Raw genomic sequence first — 24,958 nt, forward strand, 5'->3', positions numbered from 1 at the left:
AGCTGTGACAAAGTTCAGTCAAGAAGAACATTTTAGTAAGGATTAGTTAGTGTATTACATAATTTCCAATATGTGTGTCAAATTTGAAATATTTCTTGGCACAATCTTTTCTATTATGTGTATGTATGTATATATGTGTAGCTGTCAGATTGACAGATCCGAACCCAGAATAATATCAGTAATATGAGGCCCTGAGAACTTTATTATCTCACCAATATTATCAGAGAAAATAATGCGCCCAGTAGTGACCCGAGGGCACCACGGGAGGCAACCTTGTTGTAAATTAATGTAACGCAAAGTTACGCACAAAGAAGCTTCAATTGAAGCATGTGCATATTCAATCAGTTAAAAGGAGCTAGCCAGATACAGTCCAAGTAAATTTTTGCCTACAGAGACTACACTGTAGTTACGTAGGACGTTAATAGTAAAGTGTGACATGAGTACAAAGGAGTTATTGAACAATATGCCTGAATCCGGCTGGAATGCACAAATAAAATCTAATCGAACACGAATATAGATGACTATGGGCAAACTAATACGAATTTTGAGTAATTGTTACCATGTACGCAAATCTCACACCTTGGTAAAGAGTTACGAATGTGCTGTTACAAACAAAATTGAGCAGCGGAAATTGTAAATAGAAATAAAGGAACTTTAACAAAAGTGCAGTATTGTGCGGCAGAGACAGACAGTGACTGTTAAACCTGCAGCAACACGTCACGGAGTAGTTGTGTATAAGTAATAAAAACCTGTATCATCACCGTGTGTGCAAGTGGACAAGGAACTAGCACGACACGAACAGTGAACCGATAACGGAAGGTGATCAAGTTAGTGTCAAACTTTAACTCTTTGTGTGTCAAGGGACGCTAGGAAAGCGCATTGACTACAGAAATACATTTTGATTTTGTCCTAAGGTGAAAACTTGCGTGTGACTAATGACAAGTCATGACATGGTGAAGAATATTGTGTGCCCATAAAAGTGTTACTGTGACAACGAAACATTGTGCAAACCAGACTAGTGAAGGCCTACTGAGTAATAACTACCACTAACTGTGTGCGTTCTTTCCCACAGCAGGAAAAATGCCTATAAGGATAGTACACTGTTTGTGAACTTGTTGCATGTTTCCTGGAGCACCGCGAGAAGACGTCGCACGGGCGAGCTGATATCCAACGCGCATCCGGCTACATCAGATATGCAGCGGCCACAGCAGCCCGTAGCAGACCAGACAGCCACGCCCCTCCGCGCCGTAGCTGTCAACGCCGGGGGCGGTGACCTACACGGAGTCAGCGCGCCGCGTCGAGCGCCGCCCAACAATCACTCCGCACCGCTCACCAAATACAACATTATTGACTTTTTTGAAATGTTCACATAAACTGAATAACATGTTAATGACTTCATTTCGATAAACATTGAACATTTACTATGTACGTCCGTGAGTGATATATCCTAGGACAAGTGACCTTGTAGTGTATCACAAGAATAATAGTATCACACACAAAAAACCTTCCATTGAACTGTATGTGACTGTGATATTGTGTAATTGTGTAACCCCGTTTGTGACACACTGCTAATTTAATTCAAATGAATAACTGTTAAAAGGACAATATTGACTATAAACCAACTGGGATGGCTGGGCTCCGGCACAGTTTTGCCCAGGTTTCCTGTTTGCCTACGCCCAAATGGGGGAGCCATGAACTTATATAACCCTGGGACTAAATAAAAGAGCCATTCCGTAAAACATACAGAAGTATAAAGAACGTTACTGGCACCATTGTGTCAAAGTGTAAAAACTCTTTGCCAAATGATGCCAGGGGGCAATGTAACGTTCCCTGGCATTTTCACAGTTTATTTGTACCATATACGCCGCTCTGGGCAAGTTGTATATATCGTAATTATTGAACAAAAATATTACTTAATGTGGTATTAATTATTCTCCTTATATTTTTATTGTAATATTTCTCTGTATTTAGGATAGGAATTTTTCTGTATTTATTTTGTGAATGTAAAATGTGTCAGTATTTGCTGTATCAGAGATATCGCATTTTGCCAGAAATCAATTTACAAAGAAATGTTAATAGTCGGGAAATGCTATATAAGGACTAAACATTATGTATTCTTTGGTCTTGTCTGATGAGACGCGATTGAGGTTGGACGCTGTGAAAAAGCTTTTAACGAATGTGTAGAAGTCTTTTGTCTCCGTCTGGACTTAGCCGCCATTAGACGATGTGTTACGAATTAATGTGAGTTGAATTGTTGTTTGAGCTAAATATATCAGTATTTATCAAAAGTGTGAATTATTTATGTAAATTAGCTTGCCCACGTCATCTATAAAATTTCTTTAAGAATTTTTCAGCATTTTTTAGCGGTGTTGCTGGGCTGTGCCGCGATCAACAATCGCAGATCTGAAGAGGCGGCACATTTAAAAAATTATCAAACCCGTAAATCGGGAACAGATGCATAAAAATCAATCGTGAATTAAGAAATTGTTCTTTTTTTTCAGTGATCCTGTGGCTGATAAAATTTGAATTAATTATACATTTGTGCATTCGTAGGCGGATAGTTAATGTTAGTTAACACTGAAATTTAAACAGTTTGGTTCTTTAAAATAACTCAAATGCATAGTGAAGTAGGTTTGATCAGTGATAAATGTCGGCTTGGCAATAATTACAACATTTTCTGCTGATAGAGATAATCTTGTGTTCTATGGCTATTGCCGGGATAAAATTCAGTAAAAATATTTAACAAAAAAAACCACTGCATCAGGAAAGTGTATGCCAAGGCCGAATGATCTAAAGGACTCAATTCTCAACTAAATATTATTATCCAGTTAATATGAGTGCACGTAATATTTTTCTTTAAATGTACGTAATTCTTAAGAAAGTAAAATTTTTTATTACCACACGAAAATAAGAGAACGGTTCTACAACAAAGTTCGCACGAAAGAAAATTAACTTAAAAGCAAAAAGATAAAATTTATTATTCATCATTCTTTAACGAATTCGACATTACGGCGATTTCGTTACAGTGGTTCCAGACTGAAGCGCCTAGAACCGCTCGGCCACAACGGCCGGCACAAAGCAGAGGGTAGACCATACCAACATCAGTAAAGCCTGGATTTTTTGTGCACTATTAAATCAGAAAATATGCATGCATTCATGTAATATCACATCATTAAATATGCACAATGAAGCATCAAAACAATAAAAATAAGTGGTATCAAAATTCAGTTCAATATTTATTTCTATTCTCTTCTGAAATAGCAAACAGCAACCAATTTCTCCAAATTGTCTTGACTTAGGCTCATGAATTTATCAGACAGAAAATTTTGTTTGTACGAAATGTTCTTTCTACACCACAAGAACTGACAGGTGCATATCTAAGTGAAGACTTTCTGACAAAGTAGATCAAATTGAAAGTCTTTTTAGTTTACTCCATGAAATACTTTTTGTCAAGCTTCATAAACTCAGAATTGGAATTTGATATGATAACTTTGTTCATCTTATCTTTTGCTGTAAGACCAACTTCTCCCTAGGATAACTGCAAAGATTTTTCAGCCACACCTGGCTTCCATGTTCATTAATGCGCCGGGCAAATGTGAAAAATTTGATCTGATGTAAATCAGGTCCTGCTTCAAACATGTTCTCTTGAATGCCACTTCCATGTCTTTTATGCAAGCTGTGAGAGGGTCTTCAAAGCCTTCTACAACAAAAGTGGAGGAGGAAGTAACTTAAGGGTTTTCAATAGAATGTGGGGAGGGGGGCAGTAACTTAAGGTTTTTCAATAGAATGCAGCAAACACATGTTAACTTTATTAAATTTGCACATTTTATCGTCTCTTACCAAATTCATCAAAATTATCACACTAAAAGATGACAGCACAGCTCCAGGTACCCATCTGATTAAAATACATTACAGTGGCAAAGCCAAATCTGGCAGTACATCTCTAAATTCAGCAACATGGAGAGATGCTTTCAAGAATATCTTTGATAGGGAAAAAAGGCAGTATATGAATTACTTAATTCTATAAGAGTTATTATCAAGTGTTTGTATTTTTGTTTGTCTAATTGCCTCATTTGTGGAAGAGATCGCCGTATTCACATTGCCGTATTTTAGATGCACTCTTTCAGCTACACGATATAGCGCATGGGCAAAACATGTAATGTGCTTTCCTGGCCTCCATGATATAGGACGTAGTGTCACTTAACAACAATAGAGCCCTTTTTTATTTGAATTTATTGGCATGAAGTATATCAACTTCTACCGAATGGAGCAACGGTGCTTGAGCTCACAATGAAGTTTACAGACTGCATCAAAATTTGCAAAATTAATTCATGTGATAAAAATATTTATTAAAATGTGCAATATATGCACTAACCCAAAAAATGATGCACTGTGCATTACAAATGTCTAAATTCATGCGATTATATCGATGAAATCTTCAAAATATGCATTTACTCCAAAAATGGCCAAAACTTGCAAACAACATGCATTTGTGTGGAAATTTGGGCACTAATCATCATTTTTTTATCATTTCATTCACCTAGTGAGTGAAGGAAAAATTACTATCTACATGTCTCTGTGTGCATCCTAACCCCCTTACCTCATTCTCAGGAACCCTATGTGAGTATGCATCAGTGGCAGCTGAACAGTCACAACCTCGCCTGAATGCATGTTCTCTAAATTTATGATAGGGTTTCATGGAAACAATGTTGTCTTTCTGCCAAGAGTTCTCACTTCAGTTCCTTGGATGCCATTACACCTTTGTAAGGGCTACAACGACCTTTTACAATTCTAGCAGCACATCTTCTAATTCGTTCGTTGTTGGGGCTACTTGGTATGGACTCTGAACACTGGAAAGATACTTTAGAATTAGTCATGCAGTGTTAGTGAATATTGCTACACTATGTGGATGGAGGAGAGGTCCTAAAATTCAAAATGATTTCTCTCTAAAATAGAGATTCTCAATTGCAAGTATAAAATTACGATTAAAATCAAATACATTAGTATTAACATTAAAAGTACCAAAGATTTAGAAGATGCTTCACGTATGTCCGCTTTAATATTAATATCAGTAGCACATTAACTGTATCGGATATTGTGAGAGGAAAGGAAAAAACAAATGAACAATCCAAATTGATCAGCTGAACTGTGAAACTGTGTATCTAAACATGCAAATCTTCACTAAAGCAACAATAAAAATAATAGTAAAGTTTTCTTTCTTTCTTTTTTTTTTTCAATTAGTAACCATGGGCGGGGGAACACAGCTTCTGTAATAGTGAATACAGGTGAAGGTGGAATTCAGGGCATAAAAGTGTAATCTATGGGAAACACACTGACAACAGAGAATATTTCATTGTCATTGGGGATATGAGGAATGTGACGTCAGAAACATTGCTCCGGACACTGTCTTCACTAATGTGAATCCATCATTGTCATTAGAAGCAATATTGCAGTGTCCTGTAGAAGATGTATTTCTAGTATCTGTGGAATCGTGAAAGTTACTCATTTTCACAATATGAGACACTGATTAGCAAAGAGGTTTCTAGGAAGCTCATTACTAAAAGCACTCAGTGACCAGAACACTATCCATCCACTAGTAATTTTGGTGATCATCGTTGTCGCCATCGTCAGGTGTGCTGACAAACCGAGCTCCTGAAGGCAGGCAGCCATCTTAAATCCGCTCCCCTCACGAGGCACTCTCTCCACGTTCTGTGCCCGCGCGTCAGCGGTCGGTGAGACGCTGGCGTTGGCATCTGTGCTGGCTTCGGTGTAATTGCCTCGTCCGCCCTAGTTGCCTGTTCGTTTCCTTTGCTGAGTGTCTTTTTAATTAGATTCAGTACTGGTTCCCATGCCCTGCTGAGGCTGTAGCCGCAATCTTGGTTGATGAGTACGTCCCTGGTACGAATTTCAATAGCCTCCCTAATGACACTGTCCCAGTATTTAGATGTCTGTGCCAAGACTCTGGTATGTTGGTAGTCCATTTTGTGATTTTCGGACAAACAATGCTCTGAGACCGCCAAATTGTTGGGGTACCCAGGTGGAGTGTGCCTCTGATGTTCTTGGCAACGATCTTCGATGGTGCGCACTGCTGTCAATATAAGTCTTCCCACATTCACACGGAATCTGGTATATGCCGGCCTTCTGCAAAACAAGATCATCTTTGACACTTCCCAATAATGCTCGAGTTTTATTTGGTGGGCAAAAGACAGTCCTACTTGGTGTTTCCTTAATATTCGTCCTATTTTCCCCGATAGTGTGCCAGTATACGGTATATACGCAGTGGCTCTCTCTTTCTCCATGATTTCTTCCATCTCCACACGCTGTACTGTAGAGGTGGGACGGAGAGCGCATCTGATATGCCATTCTGAGTACCCATTTTCCCGGAATACAGTTTTGAGGTGTTCCAGCTCTTGGAGCAGACTCTGTGCACCAGAGTTTTTAGATCCCATTCCTCTGCGCATGGTGGTGGCAGTTATTCGCTTGCAAATACAGGTCAGTGAGCGTTTTATTCCTGTATACCCCATGGCCCAGGGTGCCATCCGCTCTTCTTTTGACATGATGTCCAGGAATGGTAATCTTCCTTCTGCTTCGGTCTCCATAGTGAATTTGATGTTTGGATGTATGGAGTTTAGGTGTGTAAGGAAGTCTAGGAGCTTGTCCCCTCCATGGGGCCAGATCACGAGCATGTCATCCACATAATGTAGAAAACAAGTAGGTTTCCATTTTAATGATGCCAAAGCTTCCTCCTCGAAATATGATGTCATGAGCCGGGTCAGCACCGCATCTGCCACACTTCTGTACATGGTTACACTCCAGACGAACACCTTCCTAAAAGACTTCCTGACACACAAATTTATATTTGATGTTAACAAAGTCCTCTTCTACAGAAATTCTTTCTTTGTCATAGTCAGTCTGCATTTTATACCCTCTCTACTTCAGTTATCATCAGTTATTTGTCTTCCCAAATAGCAAAACTCAGCTATTACTTTTAGTGTCTCATTTCCTAATCTTATTCTCTCAGCATTACCTAATTTAATTTGCATGTATTCCATTACCCTTGTTTTACTTCCGCTGATACTCATCTTATAATCTCTTTTCAAGATGCTATCCATTCTGTTCATCTCCTCTTCCAACTCCTTTGCTGACTACAACAGAATTACAATGTCATCAGCAAACTGCAACTTTATTTATTTCTTCTCACATAACTTTAATTTTCCTTTCCAAATTTCTCTTTGGTTTCATTTACTGCTTGCTTAATAGAAAGATTGAATAACACTGGAGAGAGATTGCAACCCTGTCTTGCTACCATCTTAACTATTCTTCCCCTTCACATCCTTCGACTCTCGTAACTGCCGTCTGGTTTTTGTACAAGTTATAAATAGCCTTTTGTTGCCTGTATTTTATCCCTGCTAGTTTCAGAATTTCAGAGAGTGTGTTCCTGTCAACATTGATAAAAGCTTTCTCTAAGACTACAAATACCATAAAGATAGGTTTGACTTTTTTTAAATTTATGTTTTAAGATAAGTTGTAGAGTTACATTGCCTGGCGTGTTCCCGTTTTTCTGTGGAACTGAAACTAAACTTCCCCGAGTTAGCTTCTGTCTCTCTTTATCCTAATTTGTATACCCCCCCCCCCAAATCCCCAATTTTCTGATGTTCTTGAAATCTTAGTATCCAATTTCTGTTCAAATGCTTTTTTTTATTGCTATGAAAAACAGCAATTACAATATCATTTTATCATCATTTAATGGCTTTTTCACAATATTTACAAAAGATAGCCAAATCAAAACTTGAATTGATGGAATTACATTACATCCTGGATTTTCCATTGTTTGATTCTTGAATTAAAAGACATTGGTTCACTATGAATCAGACTTCACAAAACAATATAACTTAAATATTGATGCATTACAGATGTAGCTTGTTTTGACACTAGATACATCATGTGAAGAATGGCATGCCCACAAAATGTACAGGTAAATTAAAAGATGAGTAGTAAAAATAAGTTTACCAAGCAGTTGTATGCATGACAAATTAAACCCTGGGCATACTGCTACATACACTAAGCAACTTGTTTGCACAATACCATGACAGCCACTTCAGCAACCTTTCTGAGGCACTAACAGTGAAAACTTAATATATATGTGCTGCCAGGTCTTCTATCAGAGTACTGAAAATATGTTCAGTAAACTAGACAAAACAGCAGCAGTAGTGCCATATCTCATTGAGGAAACTAACTTTTAGCTCAATACAGGAGCATGTACCGAAGCTATGGCTCAAGGTTAAATAAATATTTGACCACGCATTGGATAGATACGTATCCAGTAGAACAGTACATAATGGGAGAGAACCTCTATGGTATACCTATAAAGAATCTTCTAAAGAAACAAAGACAACTGCCTAATAGGGCTACAGATAGAGAGATGATGAATGAAACAAGTTTGCTGTCAAGAGAGCAATGTATGAAGCCTTCCGTGACTACTGTAGCAGACTATTGCCAAACAATCTTTCACAAAACCCAAATAAATTCTGGTCACATGTAAAGGCTGTTAGTAGCACCACAGTTAAGTGTCCAGTCAATCACAGATAAAATTGTGGATAGTAAAGCAAAAGCTGAAATGTTTAACTCCATTTTCAAACCTTCCTTCACAAACGAAAACCCAGGAGAATTACTCCAATTTCATCCTTGTAGCACTGAAAAGATGAATGAAATCAGTATTAGTGTCAGTGGTATTACGAAACAGCTGAAATCATTAAAACTCAACAAATCTCCAGGGCCGATGGATCCCTATCAGAGTCTATACTGAATTTGCTGCTGCACTAGCTAGAATATATTGTAAATCCCTTGAACAAAAAACATGCCCAGCAGTTGGAAGAAAGCACAGATCACACTCATTTACAAAAAGGGTAGTGGAAGTGATCCACAAAACTACTGTCCAATATCCTTGATGTCAATTTGTTGTAGAACCGTAGAACATATTCTGAGCTCAAACATTATGATGTACCTCAAACAGAATGACCTCCGCCATGCCAACTAGCATGGATTCCAAAAAGGTCGATCATGCAACATCCAACTCACACTTTTCTCCCATGCCATACTGAAAGCTGTGGATCAAGGCAGTCAGGTAAACACAGAATTTCTTGATTTCTGAATAGCATTTGACTCAGTACCACACCCACACTTACCATCACAAGTACGACCATATGGGGTATTTCAAGCAAAATTTGTTATTAGATTTAGGACTTTTTGGTAGAGAGGATGCAGTATGTTATCTCAAATTGAGAGTCATGTTTTATGTTAATGTTCTTGTGGACAATATTAATAGCAGCCTCAGACTTTTTTTCAGGTGATGCAATTGTCTGTAATGAAGTACTGTCTGAAAGAAGCAGCATGAATATTCAGTCAGATCTTGATCAGATTTCAAAGTGGTGCAAAGATTGGCAGCTTGCTTTAAATGTTCAGAAACATAAAACTGCGCGCTTCATGAAACAAAACAAACAAACAAAATATGTAGTATTCTATAGCTATAATATTAATAAGTCACAGTTTTAATCTGGTGACTCATACAAATACCTGCATGTAACACTTTGTAGGGATGTGAAACGGAATGATCACATATTCTCAATTGTGGGTAAAACAGGTGGGAGACTTTGGTTTATTGGTAGAATATTGGGAAAATACAGTTAGTCTACAAATAAGATTGCTTACAAATATCTCATGGAGCTAATTCTATACTATTGCTCATGTGTGTGAGGCCCTTGCCAAATAGGACTGATGGTGAATACTGAACATATACGGAGAGGGGCAGCACAAATGGTCACAAGCTTGCCTGACCAATGGGAGAGTGTCACTGACATGCTGAAGAAACTGAACTGGCAGACTCCTGAAGAAAGACGTAAACTATCCCAAGAAGTCCTGCTTATGAAGTTTTGGGAACAGGCTTTAAATGATGACTCTAGGAATTTACTGCAACCCCCTAAGTATCGCTCATGTAGGGATCGTGATGACAAGATTAGGTTAATTACAGCATGCACAGAGGCATTCAAACAACCGTTCTTCCTGTACTCCACACATGTATGGAACGGGAAGAAACCATAATAACTCATATAATGGGATGTACCCTCTGCCATGTGCTTCACAGAGGTTTGCAGAGTGTAGATGCAAACATAAAAACATTTACGTTTCACAAACTGATCCAAACAAATGGAACTATCAACAGTAACACTGCACATTCACATGAAGAAATTCAAATTTATACCAAACACAGAGTACATACTATTGCATCTGGAAAGAATGTTGTGACTTACGCATCTGACGCTGTACTGCTGGTAAGAAATACCGCCTGTCCATTCCCAGGTGGCAACGTTGCATGCGATTCCTTACACGAGCTGGCCCCTCAGTTGGGTCGAGCTGCCACGATCTGCAAGCAACAGGTACAATTGTATCTTCCAAACGTGCAGCCTCAAAACTGCAAAAACAATAATCTCAAGAAACTATATATATCACAGAAATTACAAATCAAACTGTAATTTAAAATTTGCTATGGGTCCATGTCAGCCTCCTTCAGTGAGTGTCAGTACCATCCAATATTCATTTCTAATTCATTCCTGGATTTCTCCTCAGAGGGAGGACTGGGATGTGTAGATATCAGGCTCGGAGTAAGGAGCTCCTTAAAGGAAAAGTGATTAATTTAGTTTGGGGAGTGATTAACTTGGATGACACCACTATCAGAGAATGTAACAGAAGATAGTCAGTAGCACACAGTCCACATGGCATGCTCTTCAAGCAACAATATTTTAACAAGTGACGATTTGTAAACTTTGGTCTTTGGTAAAAATATGCAGGTTGTCATTACATATTAACATTACATCTTGAGGACTTCTACTAATCTTATGGTATTAAATCATCACATACCTGGGATACGATTTAGGAAAATACCACACAGCCCGTTCGTGCGTGAGAGCCTGCCGCAGGCGTAGCCAGTGAGAGCGTACACGGACATCTTCACTGAAGCGGGCCTTTATGTGCTCCATAAATGATTTCCTTTCTGCACTCTGTGCTCCCACAACATGTGCAGTGACATCCATGGCTGTTTCTGTGAGGTGCCGAACCAAGCCCTCCATACGATATACACTCCTGGGAAGAGTTAAACACTACATTTCAGTTCATTGAAAATATTTTAACCTGCAATTTTGTCAATTCATCTGTTTATATTTATTGTAAAATTTCAACTGTAAATTCAGCAGTAATGTTCATCACAGTGAGGTTATTTGCATGTACACTAACAAGACAATGGAGATTCCAAGATGGAATAATGACATTATTATGAAAAGGAGCGATTGTTACTCACTATACAGAGGAGACACCGATCACAGACTGGTACAACAAAAAGACTCTTATACATTTAAGCTTTCGGCCAAAACACCTTTTTCTAAAACAGAACATATTCATTCACACAAGCACAACTCACACACATATGACCAATATGTGTGGTCCCCAGGCCAGACTGTGTGGAGCAACTGTGCCTGAAGGAAGCAAACTTGAAGTAAAATTCATTTTTGAATATTGAATGTTGTCAGAATATTTACAGAGGTGAACAAAGGAAAAGGAAGGACAATTGGATTTGATATCCTGTCAACATCAAGGTCATTAGAGGCTGAGCACAAGCTCAGATTATATCAAGGATGGGAAAAGAAATCAGCCGTGATGTGCTGTGTCCATGCCTGGAGCGATTTACAGAAATTCCATACAGATTTGGGCTCTCTGTGAAACAAGAACAAAATTACATAAAGAAAAATTGTTATTGATGGCAAACACAATTTCCTCTTAATTTTTATCATTGATTCTACAAAGAAAAATACAGTCCTGATTAAATTAATTGTGAAAATGTTTTTATATTGTTTTAATTTTTCAGGAACCTACTTACAACCAAAAACATTTGTTGAACATTGTTGGAAGTGTGGAAATAGTAATTATCAAAATCTAAAAGCTCTAGACCAGCAATTTGCTGTAAGTAACAATACATTATATTAATTTAATTTCGATACAGTAATGCTGATAATGGGGGACGCAGTGCTTTATAAGTTTTCTTGGTAGTTTATGAAGAGAGTTAATTATTGGTTATCTTTGAATGCATTACAATGAGGAAATTTCAGAGAGTTTTTAAAAATAATTCTGACTGAATGAAGAGGATTTTGCTATATTTTTTTGTTTGATGAATATTTAGTGAGTGTACAAATATTTTCTCCTTTTTGACTGACAGAAGCCAGTTTTCTGGTCGGAGTATCGTGTAGTTCAAGGTTACAAGTTGTAGTGGGTTCTTGTTATACTGCAAATTTATGTCAGTTAGACCGCTTCTTATCACATGCAAAGATGATAGTAACATCCGAAGGCCAAAGGCAAATTAAAGAGGTAAATATTCTCTCAAGGATAGTAGGTACTATGAAATACTCAGATAGTTTGAAACAAGAGTCTGTACAATTTCTTTATAAATTATGGTTGTCAAACAAACTGAGGCACTTAGAAGAAGAAATGGCGGAGCATATGTACCAAAGAATTAAAAAATGCATACATAAAGCAGCATTTGAAGCACTGGAGCAGCAAGAGGAAGAAAAAAAGTGACACCCACAATGGTGGACGCAATGCTTCAGAGAAAAAGTGAACCTAAAAAAGATGTTCTATAAAAATTGGTAGAGAACATGCGTCAAACATGATAAAGCTTTGTATGTTAGAATGAACAAAGAAGGAAACAATGAGCCCTGGGAGGATAAATGGAAAGAAGGCAATCGTGCATGGGGGGCACAAAAGTGGCAACATGGAAAATAACTGCAGAGCTGGGGAAAGAAGTAAAAGAAAGAGCAAACCTGCCGATTAGCAGTCTGGTAGTGTGGGAAAAGCATTTTGAAACACCTGCTAACAGAAAAAAGGACAGAGTACAAGGAAAAAAAGTGACAGATATGGGAGGCAAAAGAGGTATAGAAGGCAGCTGCAGAGATGGAAGTTGGGGTATCACCAGCGCCTGGAAATGTACCAATAGAATTAGTGAGGTATGGCCCAAGCATTTTGTATGAATACCTAAGCCAATCCTTTAATAAATGTATGTGGGATGAGGAGGAAATTCCAGCGAAGTGGAATCTAGTATATCTAAGCCCCATACACAAAAAGGAAGCAAAAATGTATGTAGCAATTATCATGGCATAAGTGTCACAAGTAGAATGGAAAATCCAGGATGGAATGTAACAACATTATGAAAAGGAAAGTTGCTACTCACCATATAGCGGAGATGCTGAGTCGCAGATAGGCACAGCAAAAAGACTGACACAAATAAAGCTTTCCGCCATTATGGCCTTCGTCAACAGTAGAACACACACACACACACACACACACACACACACACACACACAACAGCAGTCTCAGGCAACTGAAACCTGGTTTCAGTTGCATAAGACTGCAGTCGTGTGTGTGTGTGTGTGTGTGTGTGTGTGTGTGTGTGTGTGTGTGTGTGTGTGTTGTCTACTGTTGACAAAGGCCATAATGGTGGAAAGCTTTATTTGTGACAGTCTGTTTGTTGTGCCTGTCTGCGACTCAGCATCTCTGTCCCAAGCACACTTAGTGGGCTGCACAGGATGATTTTAAAATCAAGAATGGAGAAGTTTGTAAATGAAGTGGAAGAACAAAGTGGCTTTATAACAGGCAAGTCATATGCAGATAGCATCTTTACCCTACAAAAGATCACAGAGATGAGATACAAAAGAAATCTCAGAAGTCATTTGGTTTTCATAAATCTTGAGATAGCATATGACACATTGCCAATAAAGCTATCGTTCAAGGTTCTGTAGTCAGGGAAACTGCCAAAACTTCATGTAAAATGCATCACAAACCTCTACAAGTCAGCAGAATGTGTCACTAAAGTAGAGAAAGAAATTCCTAGAGAGGCCCCTAGAATAACTAAAGGATTGGAGCAAGGATGCTGTCTGTCTCCCACAATCTTTAAGATCTATGTGCAGAAGGCATTGAATCTTGGTGTAGGAAGTGCATCGGCATGGGGATTGAAGTAAGGAACTGGTGTATGTACAGACTTTTCTATGATGATGATGATGACGATGATGATCAGGTTGTTGCAGCAAACAGTGAAGAGGATGTGTCTTACATGCTCAGGAAGTTGTTGGAAGAGTATAAAAATTAGAGATTGAAAATTAATTTTGAGAAGATGGAATATCTATACTGCAGAGAAGAGGAAAGTAACATGGATGTTGATGGACATATTATTAAAGTGTGGAAACAGTTTAAGCACTTAGATAGTATCCTACCACATGATGGAACATGAGACAGAGATATCTGACATCTGACAATGGACCAGGCAGGGACGAATATATATATATAACTGTACTTTGTTCCTCAAAGATGAGTTTACACACTAAAATTCATTTATACAAATCCATGGTGAAACCAGTAACAAAATATGGGAGAGAGTGCTGGGAACTCACAGAAATAAATAAAAATAGATGAAAGACAGCTAGGATGGTTTGGACATGTCAGAAGAATGGATGAAGACAGATGGCCCGCGCGAGTAATTTTAAGATAACCTTCTGGAAGGAGCAGAAGAGGAAGGTAGACCCAAGAAGTGATGGAAGGAAGAGGAATGGAGAGGATTAGGAAGAATGGTGAGATCGTGGAATTTGGTGACAGAGATGCGAGATGTGGAAACAGCTGAAGAAGGACGCCCACAACAAGGAGGGCTATGGTATCCAACAATCTTGAGCATTTTGGCTCAAAAAGAGAACTAAATTAAAATATGAAGTTCTGCACAGACTGAATAATGTGTGTGAATGTAACTCTACACGTCATTCTTTGGGGTCCAGGCACTCACTTCAATTGTTGTGTACCTCCCTGATAGTGCTACACTGAGATTTGGCACAATTCATTGGCCTCACAAAGCTGAGACAAGGATTAACACAGAAGAATCACTTAGCCATTATGTAAAGATTGGTAACAGAATAACTTTTAAAGGCATGCATACTGCTATAAAAGACTAACTGACATTTTTTCTACCCAAAATGCCTATTTTAATACCATATGCTTCACAGAAGATGATGCTGTAGTTCAAAGAGTATATCTCAATTGTACTCACTTTCTGATTTGGCAAGTTCACTTGTAAACCCCAGCTCTCCTTTTAAAGTCAAGAATAAACTCGATACATCTACAAATTGATGTCTCCCTGGGACCTACAATTTTCCACCCACTTGCCCATTACTGCAAGCCTTCCCTCACTAATCCTGGCTGGCAGACAGGCTCTACTGATGTAACACTGTAGCTGTGATGCTGACTGTTCATCATGGAGAGGTTTAGTAATATGCAATGCATGCATGGAATATGACAGAAGTATCCTTGGCTCACGCAATGATTCGTGTCCCTAGTGAACGCTTTCACAGACTGAGAGTAACATATGTTATGTATGAGAACCTCGTACTCCAAGCACAGACTCTTACTCTGAGTGAGAAATACTTGTAAGCGAAACAATTTATCCCATATAAATTAATCTAAAATACAACAATGTGTTGTACTAAAAGTTTTATCTTGTTCATTCCATTTATTCAAAGAAAATTATACATACAATGTTCTGTACTTTATTATTCATAATACATAATAATTCTTTTTTATTAGGTAGCTTGGATATGAAAGTAGCTAGGATGATTGCAGGTACTAGTAGATGTGAACAATGGGAGGAGGGTGTCCATAATGAGGAAATCAAAGAAAAACTGGGAATGAACTCTATAGATGTAGCAGTCAGTGTGAACAGGCTTAGATGATGGGGTCAAGTTACACGCATGGGAGAAGCAAGGTTACCCAAGAGACTCATGGGTTCTGCGGTAGAGGGTAGGAGGAGTCGGGGTATACCAAGGAGAAGGTACCTGGATTCGGTTAAGAATGATTTTGAAGTAATAGTCTTAACATCAGAAGAGGCACCAATGTTAGCACTGAATACGGGATCATGGAGGAATTTTATAAGGGGGACTATGCTCCAGACTGAACGCTGAAAGGCATAATCAGTCTTAAATGATGATGATGATATTAGGTAGCTATCTATAGTCATTTGTTTCTGCCAACACTTGGCAAAAACGTGACACAGCATTACCGTCAAATACTTTTGTAGAATGCGTAGCCACTGTTTTATTGAGGTGATGATTTTCAGTGTATGATGCACAGATTCCCATGCTTTTAGTATTTCTCTTATTGCACCAGAAGATTGCTGCTTTGCTGTTACTGTTTCTTCTTCCTGCTCTGAAGACTCCTCTCCACAACTTCCTGCTGTGAAACACCCTCCAACTCCATAAGCTCTTCAGCGGTCATTTCTTAGTTGTGATATTCCACAAGCTCATTGATATTGTTATTGCCCACTTCTAGTCCCATACTCTTGGTCAAAGACACAATCTTGTTGACTAAAGGCTCCACAGGTACTGACTCAGATGCCTTAGAGTCACATTCAACAACGTATTCTGGCCGAAGCTCCTTCCAAGCAGAAGTGAGAGTTTTCTTGTTAACATCTTCCCAGGCCTTTTGAATCATCTTGATTCAGGCAACGATGTTGAAGTGATATTTCCGAAACTCTCCGAGAATGAGATCAGTAGCCTCAGTCAACTCAAAGAAATGGTTGAAGAGTGCTTTAGTGTAGAGCTTCTTACAGTTAGAAATAATCTGCTGGTCCATAGGCTGGAGTAACAGAGTGGTGTTTGGAGGTAGAAATTGGATCTTGATGAATTGAAATGGGCAGGAGCATTGTCCATAACAAGCAAGACATGGAATGGCAGATTCACCTTAAGCAAATATTTTTTCACTGGAGGACCAAACACTTCATTGATTCAATCACAAAAAAGATCACATCTCACCCAAGCCTTGTTGTTGGACATCCACATCACATTTAACCTGCTCTTCTTGATTTTACACTTCTTGCCGGCTTGTGGAATTTCTCAGTGGTAAACAAGCAGCAGTTTAATTTTCAAATCACCCCTTGCATTGGGAAAGAATTGCAGTGTCAGGCAGTCTTTCACTGGCTTGTGACCAGGCTATGCATTCTCCTCTTCTGTTATAAAAGTACAATTCGGCATCTTTTTCCAGAATAGACCCATCACATCGCAATTAAAAAGATGACATTCTTTGCTGGCTCTGTGTCAGAGCTGACTGCCTCACTGTGCCTCACAATGCTGTGAATGCCAGTTCTTGTCTTAAACTTCTTGAACCACCCAAGGCTTCCCTTAAACACTTCTTCAGCTGCTGATAATCCTGGCACCTTCTTAACGAGGTCAGCAAAAATCACACTCGTCTTCTCACAAATGGTGTTCTCGTTAATAGTGTCACCTTGCAATTGCTTTCATTTATCCAATTGAGGAGCAACCTTTTGACATCATCCAGAATACGAAACTGTTGTTTAGATACTCTAGTTACTCCCTTTGAAGCATCTACCTCCTTAATCTTGTTCTTGTTTTTGAGGACAGTGCAAATAGTTGACGTATACCGATTGTGCTAAATCAGCAACACTCACTCCATGTTTGCATTTTTCAATGGTTTTAAGTTTCATTTATCAGGTCATTTTGTTTCTCTTACGGTCGTCTTCTTGTGGCTTTATCTTCAGGGATATTTCTATGAAGATTATTAAAATTTGCACACAAAAAACAATGTGTGAACACAAGTTTAGAAAACAGTGTGATCACAAACTGCACTAAGATGGTAGCAAAAAGAACGCTAAACCCACACTGCAGTACATACTAAACATATTGTTCATACGCCACTGCTGACAATAAAAAGTGTTCATATTGTTGAACGTTTCCCCTGCTGCATGCGAACGGGTGGTGAAGTCACACTAAATCATCATCACTTGTTATGTAAAACTTCGCTTGTTAAGTGACTCATTTTTTTACAATTTGTTTTGCTCATTACGTGAAATGTGCATTATGGGAAGTGTTCGTTCAGAGAGCTTCTACTGCATGTGAATCGGCCAAAAGATATCAAATATTATCTACCTCACTACAAATTATTAAACACATATATAGTAACTCAGCTGTTATGAAACTTTGTGTCATTTTATAATGTTAATGGTTAACAAGAGAATGAGATCAGTCTAATATTTCAAATAATTTTTGAAACATGCAAAATTACCTGAAATGCAGAATTTCTAACATTCCATGGTAAATAACTTACTGTCATGTTAATATTTTTTGTGTAAAAGTGAGTGAAGAACTTTAACTAAATACTTGATCATTAAATAATTGAGTAAACAGCAGTTTTACTAAGCAGCTAAAAGCTTATGTAATAGATTCCATTTCAGACAGATATATTAATTTTCTGACATTTTCATTTGTCCTGTTGCCTGAATGAATAAAGGGGGTAAAAAGGCATGTGTGTGAAGTCAAAATTGTTAATAACCAACTGAGAACAAAATGAGACTCAAATTATTCAGTCCTGATGTGAGTCACATACACAGAGGGAGGAGGGGGGGGGGGGGGCGATCTGATAATTGTAGAGTAGCCAGTTTTAGTTTTCTGTACTTTCGAAATACAACATTTACTTTGGTAATATAAGGAAAAGGATAGATTCCCATTCACAGTAAAGATGACTCACTGAATTGCAGGCAGGCAGGCACAATGGAAAGGCTGTTACACATTTAGCGTTCAGCCAAAACCTTCTTTAGAAAAGGAAACACGCACATTCATTCACACAAGAAGCACAACTCACGAACACATGACTGCCACCTCTGGCAGTTCAGACCAGAATATGAGCATTTACTTTGGTATTTCAAATAAGGAAAAAATCAAAAGAAGGAGTACTGGGTTACCTCACTGAAATAGGAAACTGATTGGCTACTGTGTGTGTGTGTGTGTGTGTGTGTGTGTGTGTGTGTGTTAGGGCGCAAAACTGTTATGGTCATTAGCACCCAGCCCGTGACTTAGGAAACAGTAAAAAAACCGAAACTGATAACCAGCAGCAATGGGAACAAAGTCATAAAATTGGAGAAACTAAAAGCAGAAGGAAGGCTTAAAAATCCACTACAGAAAGGGATTGGTTGTCCCCAAAAAAAGCTTCAAATGACTGATGTCATTTCACTGGCACTAATAAACTGGAGAACGCGGTCGGCTGAGCGCGTGTCATCTGCTAAAATCGACGATAGATCAGGCGATAGCTATAGATGGGCGCGTAACGGATTAAAATAGGGGCATTCAATTAAAAGGTGTCTTACCGTCCACAGCTGAGAGCAGTGGGGACAGAGTGGGGGAGGATCGCCGCTTAAAAGATGTCGATGGCTAAAAAGACAGTGCCCTATCCGGAGTCTAGTTAAAATTACCTCCTCCCGACGACGCGTTCGGGAGGAAGAAGTCCAAGCGCAAGGAAGAGCTTTCACTTCCCGCAATTTATTATTGGGAAGTGTCGACCAATGCGCGTGCCATAAATGAACAACACGACGACATAAAACGCTCCGTAGATCGCAGAAAGGAATCGATGGAATAGCTGGCCGAGGAAGAGGGACTGCAGCCTTGGCTGCAATATCGGCCGCCTCATTTCCACAGATACGAACATGTCCCGGGAGCCAGAGGAACGCCACTGAGACGCCCCCCAGGTGGAGCAAGCGCAGACAGTCCTGAATCTGGTGGACCAGAGGGTGCACAGGATAAAGAGCTTGGAGACTGAGGAGAGAGCTGAGAGAATCTGAGCAGAGAACGTACTGTATCCGCCGATGGCGGCGGATGTAGTGGACAGCCTGGAGAACAGCGTAAAGCACCGCAGTATACACCGAACACTGGTCGGGAAGCCGAAATTGATTTGGGGTGTCGCCAACAATATAGGCACTCCCTACACCTAACGATGTTTTCGAGCCGGCGGTGTAAATAAATGTGGCGCCCGTCATTTGTGCACATAGAGCAGCAAATGCCAGACGATAAACAAGTGTAGGGGTACCATCCTTGGGAAATCGACAAAGGTCACGGAGCAGGCAGATCCGGGGACGGAGCCAAGGCGGTGCTGTACCCCAAGTTGTCAAGAAGGTTTTAGGAAAGCGGAAGGAAAGAGAATGGAGCAGTTGACGGAAGCGGACTCCCGGGGGTAGTAGGGAGGAGGAGCGGCCTGCATACCCCACATCAAAGGAGGTGTCGAAAAAAAGGTCATGGGCTGGATTAGCAGGCATGGAAGACAGATGGCTAGCATAACGACTCAGAAGGACTGCTCGCCGATTGGACAGTGGAGGTTCAGCAGTCTCAGCATAAAGGCTTTCCACAGGGCTAGTGTAAAAAGCTCCAGACACTAAACGTAATCCACGGTGGTGGATAGAGTCAAGACGCCGAAGAATAGACGGCCAAGCAGAGGAGTAGACTATGCTTCCATAATCCAATTTCGAGCGCACTAAGGCGCGATAGAGGCGAGAAGGACCACTCGGTCCGCTCCCCAGGAGGTACCATTCAGGACACGGAGGGTGTTAAGGGATCGCAGACAGCGAGCCGTAAGATAGGAAACGTGGGAGAACCAGCACAGTTTTCTGTCAAACATAAGACCCAAGAATTTAGCGACGTCTGAAAATGGAAGGTTGACAGGACCTAGATGTAAGGAGGGCGGAAGAAACTCCTTACGTCGCCAAAAATTAACACAAACGGTCTTACTGGGAGAAAAACGGAAGCCGGTTTCGATGCTCCAAGAGTGGAGGCGATCGAGACATCCTTGAAGACGTCGTTCAAGAAGGCTGGTCCGTTGAGGGTTGTAGTAGATCGCAAAATCGTCCACAAAGAGGGAGCCCGAGACATCAGGAAAGAGACAATCCATAATTGGATTTATAGCGATGGCAAACAGTACAACACTCAGCACGGAGCCCTGGGGTACCCCGTTTTCTTGGGAGAAAGGGCGGGAGAGAGTAGTGTTCACCCGCACCCTAAATGTGCGCTCTGCCATAAATTCGCGAAGAAAAAGGGGCAGCCGGCCTCGAAAGCCCCAAGAGAACAGTGTGCGGAGGATGCCTGTCCTCCAACAGGTATCGTATGCTCTCTGCAGATCAAAAAATATTGCTACCGTTTGGCGTTTCCGGAGAAAATTGTTCATGATATAAGTGGAGAGAGCAACAAGATGGTCAACTGCAGAACGATGCTTTCGGAATCTGCATTGGGCAGGTGTTAAAAGACTGCGGGATTCCAGCCACCAAGCTAACCGGTATTCACCATACGCTCCAAAACCTTACAGACACTACTCGTGAGAGAAATGGGGCGATAGCTAGAGGGGAGATGTTTGTCCTTTCCAGGTTTCAGAACGGGAACGACGATAGCTTCCCGCCATTGTCTGGGAAAAGTACTGTCGGTCCAAATTCGATTATAAAGGCGAAGGAGATAACACAGACTATGGGTTGATAAATGCAGCAACATTTGGACATGGATACCATCCGGTCCTGGGGCGGAGGAGCGAGAAGAAGAGAGGGCATGTTGGAGTTCCCGCATGGAGAAAACAGTATTGTAGCTTTCGTGATTTTGAGAGGAGAAAGCAAGATGTCGCACTCCGCTGCACGTTTCTTCGGGAGAAACGCTGGCGGGTAATTTGAAGAGCTCGAAATCTCAGCAAAGTGCTGACCCAATGTGTTAGAAATTGCGACGGGGTCCACTAAGGTATCATGCGCGACAGTGAGCCCAGAGACCGGGGAGAAACTAGGCGCGCCTGAGAACCGTCTAAGCCGACTCCAAACTTCCGAAGAGGGAGTGAAGGTGTTAAATGAGCTAATAAAGAATTTCCAGCTTGCCTTCTTGCTATCGCGGATGACGCGACGGCATCGCGCACGGAGCTACTTATAGCGGATACAGTTGGCCAAAGTAGGATGGTGACGGAAAATGCGAAGAGCACGTCGCCGCTCACGTATTGCGTCACGGCATGCCTCGTTCCACCAAGGAACTGGGGGGGGCCTGGGCAATTCGGAGGTGCGTGGTATTGAACGTTCCGCAGCTGTAAGAATAACGTCGGCAATATGTGTGACCTCATCGTTGACGCTGGGAAAGCGACGGTCATCGAATGTCGCTAGAGACGAAAAAAGTGTCCAATCAGCTTGGGCAAACTTCCAGCGTCGCGGGCGCATATATGGCAGTTGAGGCTGCAGTCTAAGGACACATGGGAAGTGGTCACTCGAGTGTGTATCATCAAGGGCGAACCATTCGAAGCGCCGAGCGAGCGGAACAGTACCGATCGCAAGGTCCAAATGAGATAAATTTGTCGTGGAGGCAGACAAAAATGTGGGGACCCCAGTGTTGAGGCAAACTAGATCCGCTTGGTGGAAGACGTCTAGCAATAGGGAGCCACGTGGACAAGGATGTGGAGATCCCAAAAGCGGGTGGTGGGCATTGAAGTCCCCGACCAGCAAATAGGGGGGTGGAAGCTGACCAAGAAGATGAAGGAGATCAGCTCGTGCCATTGGTGTGGACGATGGAATGTATACAGTACAAAGAGAGAACGTGTATCCGGAAAGGGAAAGACGGACGGCGACAGCTTCTAAGGAACTGTTTAAGGGGATTGGGTGATAATGGAGAGTATCATGGAGAAGAATCATGAGTCCTCCATGGGCTGGAGTGCCTTCAACAGAGGGGAGGTCATATCGGATGGACTGAAAATGAGGGAGAACAAAGCGGTCATGGGGACGCAGCTTTGTTTCCTGAAGACAGAAGATGACCGGCGAGTAGGATCGTAAGAGGATCGACAATTCATCCCGATTGGCTCGAATGCCGCGGATATTCCAGTGGATAATGGACATAGGGTGAACAGAAAATGGAGGATTGTGACCAAGGGTGCTGTCAACTCAATGACCGCTCAGAGCTTGCGACCGACAGCATGGAATGGCATGCAGCCGAAGGCAGAAGATCCTGATCCATAGGTTGGTCAGGAGCAGCTCCTGCCACCAGCGATCGGCCGGTTGACCGGCCACCAGCAGTGCGCCTCGGCGACACAGAAGACGGCCGAGGGAGATTTCCGCAAGGTGGCGCTGTAGATGGGACACGCCTTGGCGGAGAAGGAGAGGAACTGGGTTTCTTTGTAGCCTTCTTGGAAGTATGATGTTTAGATGAAGAAGGAACCGATGGTTGTGAAATTGCGGTACGTAAAAACTCTTCACGAGTATGCTCTTTTTTCGAAGACTTGGTGTCTGACTTTTGGGCTCGAGATTTAGCAGAACTCGACGAAGGGTGAGCCAGAGAGTGGGCAGGCGAAAGTGGTGAGGTTGAACGGGCGATCTTTGCGCTGGCCGATCTGACGACCGTGGCACTAAAGGTGAGGTCGCAAGTCTGCGTGGCCGCCTCCTTTGTTGGCCGAGGAGAAGCAAGGACAGTGCTGTATTTGCCTGTCTGAGGCACGGTGGGCTGTCGACTGGCGAATAATTTTCGAGCAGCAAAGGTCGACACCTTTTCCTTCACTCTAATTTCCTGGATGAGCTTTTCGTCCTTAAAAACGGGGCAATCACGAGAGGAAGCAGCGTGGTCACACATACAGTTGATGCAGCGAGTGGATGGAGGTGGACAAGCACCCTCATGGGCATCCTTGCCACACGTAACACATTTGGCCGGATTGGAACAGGACTGGCTGGTGTGATTGAACCGCTGACATCGATAGCAACGCGTAGGGTTTGGGACGTAAGGGCGAACGGAAATTATCTCATAGCCTGCTTTGATTTTCGATGGGAGTTGAACTTTGTCAAATGTCAAGAAGACAGTGCGGGTTGGAATGATGTTCGTGTCAACCCTTTTCGTAACTCTATGAACAGCCGTTACGCCCTGGTCAGACAGGTAGTGCTGAATTTCTTCATCAGACAATCCATCGAGGGAGCGTGTATAAACGACTCCACGTGAGGAATTTAAGGTACGGTGCGGTTCCACCCGGACAGGGAAGGTGTGGAGCAGAGAAGTACGCAGCAATTTTTGTGCCTGGAGGGCACTGTTTGTTTCTAACAACAGGGTGCCATTCCGTAATCTGGAACAAGACTTTACAGGACCTGCAATTGCGTCGACACCTTTCTGAATAAGGAAAGGGTTGACCATGGAGAAGTCGTGACCTTCGTCAGACCGAGAAACAACAAGGAACTGTGGCAACGATGGAAGAACTGTCTGTGGCTGAGACTCAGTGAACTTACGTTTGTGAGCAGACATAGTGGAAGGTGAGGAAACCATTGCAGAAGAATCCCCCATGATTACCGGCGTCTCCAATGGCGCGCTCCTCCCTTGTGGGGGCCCTCACTGAGGGCACTCCCGCCTTAGGTGATTGTTCACACCTCAGGTCACACCTCCCGACAAACGGACGGAGGGACCAATCGACACTTTCGGAAGGTATCAGCTCGGGTAATCACCCCTCCCTGGGCCTGGCCGTTACCAGGGGGTACGTACGTGTCCTACCTGTCTACCCGGAGCGGGGAATTACGCGTTACCCCGTCACCGGCTACGCATGGAAGTGCGTGGGTCGGCCTTCAGACACGCACAGCGAGGAAAAAAGAGAAAGGGAAAGGAAAGAAGAGGGGTCTCAAACGCCGCAGCGGAGAAAAGGGCAAAGAGAAGAGGGAAGGAAAAGAGAAGGACAGAGGAAGGACGAAGACTTGCAAGTGTTGAAAGCAAGGAATTTGTATCAGTTTCGAGCGTCTGTCTCCGGATGTAGGCACAAACCATACTCCCAGAGGAGGAGAAAGGGAAGGAAAGAACCAGAGGCGAGGGGGGGGGGGGGGCGAAGATGAGGGACGGGGAAGGATGCGGAAAGGGAAGGTATGCAGCCCGGAAAGGAAGGAGGGCCACATTAGCTCGGGGTCCCGTGCTCGCTACGCACGTGTCCACAAAAGAGTTGTGGACCCCCTGGGGGGTACTGTGTGTGTGTGTGTGTGTGTGTGTGTGAGAGAGAGAGAGAGAGAGGGAGGGAGGGTACATGTAAAAGAATTAGTAAGAACTGTGCTTATTGTTTATTTTTGTACTTTTCTGAA

General features: G+C 41.7%; 1 protein-coding gene across 1 annotated transcript in view; it reads right to left on the bottom strand.

Annotated features, from left to right (window-relative positions):
* LOC126194954 (lysosomal-trafficking regulator) overlaps window positions 1-24,958 on the bottom strand; it is a 304,398-nt gene that overhangs the window by 119,514 nt on the left and 159,926 nt on the right. The window contains exons 19-20 of the mRNA XM_049933343.1: window positions 10,915-11,136; window positions 10,308-10,420 (exon numbers count right to left, since the gene is read on the bottom strand). Coding sequence (XP_049789300.1) covers window positions 10,308-10,420; window positions 10,915-11,136 — 335 coding nt within the window. The remainder of the gene's footprint in view (window positions 1-10,307; window positions 10,421-10,914; window positions 11,137-24,958) is intronic.

The sequence above is a fragment of the Schistocerca nitens genome, chromosome 7, assembly GCF_023898315.1.
Source record: "Schistocerca nitens isolate TAMUIC-IGC-003100 chromosome 7, iqSchNite1.1, whole genome shotgun sequence".
Lineage (NCBI taxonomy): Eukaryota > Metazoa > Arthropoda > Insecta > Orthoptera > Acrididae > Schistocerca > Schistocerca nitens.